This window comes from Mchenga conophoros, linkage group LG9 (genome assembly GCF_057382185.1).
Source record: "Mchenga conophoros isolate Kocher_MC1m ecotype Shallow Benthic linkage group LG9, M_conophoros_male_GT1.1, whole genome shotgun sequence".
Lineage (NCBI taxonomy): Eukaryota > Metazoa > Chordata > Actinopteri > Cichliformes > Cichlidae > Mchenga > Mchenga conophoros.
Window position 1 is genome coordinate 27,008,445 of NC_140534.1, and position 6,000 is coordinate 27,014,444.

Sequence of the window (6,000 nt, forward strand, 5' to 3'; positions counted from 1 at the left end):
CCACTCCCGTGCCAACACATCAAGCGAAGGCAGCCTGATCAACCCTAATAGGGCCCGATAATTAGAGTCTTTGCATAGAGCCTGTCTGCACGCAGCTGCCCTAAGCAGGTTGGGGAAGGACTGCCATACACTTGACAGTGTGGAAAAAAAACAATGTAATGTTCAGTATATGGACCAAATTAGCCTGGCAGTAGTAAACACAATCTACTTTAAAACAATACTGACACTAATTAGGCAACCAATGTATCATTTCAGAGTTCAAGTTTTAGTTGCTGTATCAAGTACTTGAAGTACTTTGAGAGCCAACTTGATGTCGTGCGAATACAAATTAGAAAGACCTTTCTGCAAAGAGGCCAAGCACAGCCAGCATTAGGGAACAAAAACAGGTTTGTAGCTCTGCTGTTATGTGATATCTGCAGTGGGAAGTTGATACTTGATTGCTGAACTGGGGACTTTACATGCCATATGAAGTAAATCACATGCGAATAAGCAGGAATGTGGCCAACTTACATTAATTAGCAGCTATGCATATTCACACACTGTTTCCTGTTTACAGAAATTTGAGAAGAAAAAACAAATAGAAACAAAGCTGAGAACAATGCCTTAAAGTTTTACATTTCTCTACATTTCTCTACAATAAACAATCAGGACATGACACTATGGGTTAATGACTGGACTACATATTAGTGATTAAGGACAGTTACCCCCACCCCTCCACTTCCAAAACTCTTCAGCCCTTCATTATAGATGCAACTTCTGTCACACTAAATCTTCCCGTGCTGCGGTTCTATTATGAAAAGTCCGAACAGCTTGGATCATGCATTTTAAAAACCACTGTCTGCGAGAGGGTGGTTGCACCTTATGAAAAATAATCTTTTAGTCATTTGTTAAAATGCAAAATCACCCCAGAGACTGCATCGCTAATAACTTCACACGGCCCAGAAAGCTGGCTCATGTCTGCAATCATGACTGAACTGAATGGGCAAGTTTTGCAAGCAACAACTTCCCCCGCCACCCAAGTTTAAGCACTTTCTCTTTTCCAGTAGCTTTTTCAGCAGTCCTTTTTTCAGTTTTTCCTGTGGTGTAACACGTCCACTTCTGATGCAGCACAGAAATGAGGATGCATCTTAAATACGTTTACTTGAGCTAAATTGAAAGTGTTGAATTCTAGCCTACAGGTACCCTTTCAGACATCTTTACATCTTCTATTTTTGCATCTAACCCCAAAGTATTAAGCATTAACAACTCCTTGCATTAAAGCAGTTAGAATTAAATGTTTTCCCAGATTCACATTTAAGGGTATAAATAAATAAATAAATAAATAAATCTCAGAAAAAAAATATATTTTCATGCTAATAAATTTTTTCCTCCTTGATTTGATGTGCACATGATGTCGGAGTAGCAGGGCTGTGTGTGGTTGTGCTGGAGCTGCTGTGTGTCTGATTCGCTGCATCTGAGTCCTCTGACTCTGCTCCCACAATTCAACAGGCAACAAAGGAAGAAAGGAAGAGGCCGAACGCTAGAAAGTGTTAGCCAACCTAGGCTTGAAGATGTCAACTTATTGTTTAATTCTGCTCGGCAATTTAAAGCTATATGTTTAGAGTAGCACAGGGTCCTGCCATATAATCGCTTTGCGCTTTCTGTTTTGCGTGGGAGCCGACTGAAGGGAAGGTGATGGTAATGTTTTCGACAGAAAGCGCTAACAAAGCTAGCTGGCTCAGGTACTAAGCCTGTATAAGTCAAGCTAACATTAGCCAACAATCGTCAAGGAGCGAAGCTTAAATGAAGGTGTTGTGCAAGGCGAATGCGTAAACCTTCGTGCTGTCTTGGCCATCAGTACAAGCAGAAGTGATCAGGTAAGAGGCTATATCGTGCGTGTTTACAATAAGTGGTTACAGGTATTTACAAATGCACTTTTATTGTAAGCATGCTAACACTGGTCGTTAGCAAAATTTTTATTATAGCATCTGAGCAACACAGCAGCTCTCACATTGGCATCGGATATGATCTCGGTTGGCTTTGTTTGTTGTTGTTGCTATTTCAGTTGCAATGGTAATCATTGTAACCATCGGTGTTGCAATATTGGCGTTAAAGTGAAAGGCTAACAACCGGAGCTAAGCTACATCCATGCTTTTGTGTCCGCAGGCCTTTTCAGGTAAGGACAAATGTAGCTGAGCTTGGTCTGGTTATTAGAAACCACTTTAAATGTTAATGTGCGTGATTGACGATGCACGTTTTCCTCTGGTAAATTTACATGTTAATCAGACGTGAACATTTCAAATGAGCTGGCTTTGTGTTGTTTTTGGTAGCATCCAATGAAAGGTGGTGGAAGTGGAACTTGACCCAGCCAACTGAGTCACCATTTTCCTGCTCATCATGGTGAGTAATCAGGTTGCTGCTGTTTTTGGTTATCAGACATCTGTTCGTGTTTGAGGATCTTAAATTTGAAATATTTAGTGAATTAGATATTAAAACTGATGATATTGTTTGTGTGTGTGCTTGTTTGTTTGTTTTTGTTTTTTGGTTATGTACAACTTAAAAGAGAGAGTGGGAGACTGTTTAAGGGCCACAATAACCTTCTTCAGTGCTTTATTTTTCTTTATGTGGTTCAAGGGTTTAAGTCAATATTATGAACATAATAAATAACAATCTCAGAGTGTGCTTTAAAAGTCAAACAAAGAATATCTTGCATGTTTTTTCTCTCACTACAGGGTTTAATGGCTCCATTGTGTGCATGACTTGTTTCATGTGGCCTGATGGGAGGACACGGTGGATAGTACTTTCATCAGGATACCAGGAGAGCCATCTCATGCCCTCATTTTGGAGGGCCTGTCAGAATGAAGAAGATAAGCCTTAAGACCATCCGCAAGTCACTCAGCATAAAGGGCAAAGAGGAGGGTGACTTTGTCATGCTCCAGCAGCCCTCGGTGACTGCAGAGTTTTCTAAGGATGAGTCACTTTTTGGGGGCTGCTACACCAAAGAGCTTTCTGCCTGTGATATTGCTAGCGAAGATGAAAAAGGGGGACAGAACAAGGGCCGCTCAAAGAGTGAGACTCTGATGGGATCGCTAAAGAGAAGGCTGTCTACCAAACAGAAGGCGAAAGTGAAAGGCGGCGCCTCGACCATAGGCTCAGTGGATGATGAAGACACCTTCTCATCTAATTCTGTCCCGATCAGCTTCAATGAGGTAAAAGCTCAGAGACCCCTTAGATCTGCATCCCTCCGGAGTCACCATTATAGCCCTTCTCCGTGGCCTCTGCGGTCTGTCAACTCTGATGATGCGTGCATCAAAATGGAGGTAAAAGTTAAAGCCATGGTTCACTCTCCTAACCCAAGTCCCAACTTAAACGGTGTCCGGAAAGAATTTCATGATTTCCAGATGGAAGGGCTCCTTCAGGACCAAGCAGAGTCCTTAAAGAATCTCCAGCAACCGCAAAATGGTGAGCTGCATCTAAATATTGATGAAAATGATGTGCCTGTGGTGCTGGGGTTGACGCCCCAGGACTACATCCAGTACACAATGCCTTTAGATGAGGGAATGTATCCCGAAGGGTCTCACTCTTTCTGCCTGGAAGGTTCCTCTCCTATGGAGGTGGTGACAGAGGCAGACAATGGGTCCCTCCACACAGAGCAGGGACAGGAGGAGCATGAACTGGTGAATGGGATGCCTCCAGATATATTCATGGAGACCTCAGTCAATAGTATTCTTATTGGTTCTGCTGGCATGATGCTCCAAAACTCAAGAGTGGAGATGCCACCTCCCCTTTCTCCACTCCTGCCACCCATGACTAGTAATGGACATATTCCAAGGACATTTTCGGGCTTTAGCTCTGCAGACAGCCAGGTAGCTGAGAGGGTAAGACACCACCTCAACTTTGACCCAAATTCGGCTCCTGGGGTTAGTCGGGTATACGACTCAGTCCAGAGCAGCGGGCCCATGGTTGTGACCAGCCTGACGGAGGAGCTGAAGAAGCTTGCTAGGCAGGGCTGGTACTGGGGTCCCATCACACGCTGGGAGGCAGAGGAAAAGCTGGTCAACCTGGCCGATGGATCATTTCTGGTCAGAGACAGCTCTGATGACAGATACCTGCTCAGCTTGAGTTTCAGATCGCAGAGCAAAACCCTCCACACCCGCATCGAACACTCCAACGGACGCTTCAGCTTCTACGAGCAGCCCGACGTGGAGGGACACACATCAATTGTTGACTTAATCGAACACTCTATCAAAGACTCAGAGAATGGGGCTTTTTGTTATTCCAGATCTCGCTTACCAGGATCTGCAACCTACCCCGTCAGACTAACCAACCCAGTATCTCGGTTTATGCAAGTGCGCTCCCTGCAGTACCTTTGCCGCTTTGTCATTAGGCAATACACAAGAATAGACCTTATCCAAAAACTGCCCTTACCTAACAAGATGAAAGATTATCTGCAGGAGAAGCACTACTGAGGATACGGATGGTAATTTGCACTTTTGTGTTCAGTTAAGAGATTTACAAAAGGGGTTTACAGACAACTACAGTTTTGAGATGATTGGTTCTGGTGGCTCTTGATTTGTGTCCGTGTGACCCTGTCACTGTTCGGCCCTTCATTCCACTATTCTGGGGTTTTTTGCAGGAGGCTCTACTTCCAGAAATGTAGGCCAGCACATAATCTATCGCAAAAACACAGCAGAGATATACAGCCAAGTAATCTTATCCGAATGCATCAAGTGCAGAAGCTGATGTTGGTTACATTAACAATAATCCAGCTGTGCAAGTGTAACAGTTTTTTGTTAGTTTTTTAAAAGAAATTATATCGGCGTTGAGACTGCAGAGTAGGGAAAAGAATATTCCTTTAAAATTCTATCACTTGTTAAATTCAATCTGTAGTAGATATGAAGGATGATTCCAACATGGAGCGGTATTTTTTTTTTAGGTCTCTGCAGACTGACCAATTTGGCTCATCTTTTGCTGTTTTGTTTTTTTTCCTTCACTTACAACACTCAGACTGCAAATGAGAACATTATGCATCTGTACTGTGCTGTTAGTCAAATAGAAAGATAGGGCATCATCATATTTGCAACGACTGACCTATTATTCTGATTGTAAATTTGCAAAAAGAAAGATTATAAACCTAACTCCTCATTCAGAGGATTAAGTTTCTCCGTGACCCTTTATTGGCACGTGGCAACGGTTATACAACCAATACTTAAATGCTTCTGTCTTAATATGGGACCGACTTTACTTTTGGAGCTTGTCACACGGCTTATTTTCAGCCGTACTGTTAAACACATAGGCTTTAATAAACATGATTATCTGTTGATGAAAGGTTTACCTTTAGTATCCAGGATTTACAACTGTATAGCAAAAGATGTCCACAATCTGCCAGCCTGCCAGAGCCTTCAAACAGATCATTGAGAGACGTAGCTTTAAATTATATGGCTGCATGCAGCCATTATACATTGTGCAAGCCTAAAGGTACTGATAATGCTGGATTTTAATGTTGTGCTGTTTGTGGTAACAGCATAAAAGTTTATGTATAAACCTTTTTAAAATATGCTAAAAGTGGAAAAAAAAAATCTGCTTTGGGAATGTTACAAAAACTGCACCGCAGCTCAGGCCTAACAAGTTTGTCACTATGTGTAATGCTTTTATCTGCATGTTATAAAGGCTTTAAGACTGTCAATTAAAGGCAATGTAGAACTACACTAATTGAGAGAAGATGTCACAGTAAAAGGGGGGGGGGGGGGGGGGATTTTTGGCTGTTATTAAAGCGCGACACTGAGTAAAAGGCTGTTAAATGCGCAGTTGCATTTACCTTGGGCAGTTTATATATATAGACAAAATTGCCCTCAATTAACTTATGACTGGGGGGGTGCAAATAAACAAACAAACAAAAAAAAAACAGGTCTCTAGTCAATTGACAATCTGAATGTAGGGATGGCTGTTTCTTAGTCTCTTAATGCCTGCAATGAGCTGGACACAGATCAAAAGAATCCTAAAACTGAGGATGCTTAGGTG

General features: G+C 42.2%; 1 protein-coding gene across 3 annotated transcripts; it reads left to right on the forward strand.

Annotated features, from left to right (window-relative positions):
* The first annotated feature begins 1,472 nt into the window (after positions 1–1,472).
* Positions 1,473–5,717, forward strand: socs6a (suppressor of cytokine signaling 6a). 3 transcript variants are annotated; one of them, XM_085287306.1, is made up of 4 exons: positions 1,473–1,856; positions 2,045–2,155; positions 2,310–2,379; positions 2,712–5,717. In XM_085287306.1, exon 4 carries the CDS (start codon positions 2,838–2,840, stop codon positions 4,446–4,448), a length of 1,611 nt encoding a protein of 536 aa, XP_085143432.1. In that variant the 5' UTR covers positions 1,473–1,856; positions 2,045–2,155; positions 2,310–2,379; positions 2,712–2,837; the 3' UTR covers positions 4,449–5,717. The 3 variants fall into 3 exon arrangements, with proteins under 3 accessions (XP_085143432.1, XP_085143430.1, XP_085143431.1); XM_085287304.1 differs by lacking the exon at positions 2,045–2,155; XM_085287305.1 differs by lacking the exon at positions 1,473–1,856 and having other exon boundaries at positions 1,869–2,155.
* Positions 5,718–6,000: the final 283 nt, after the last annotated feature.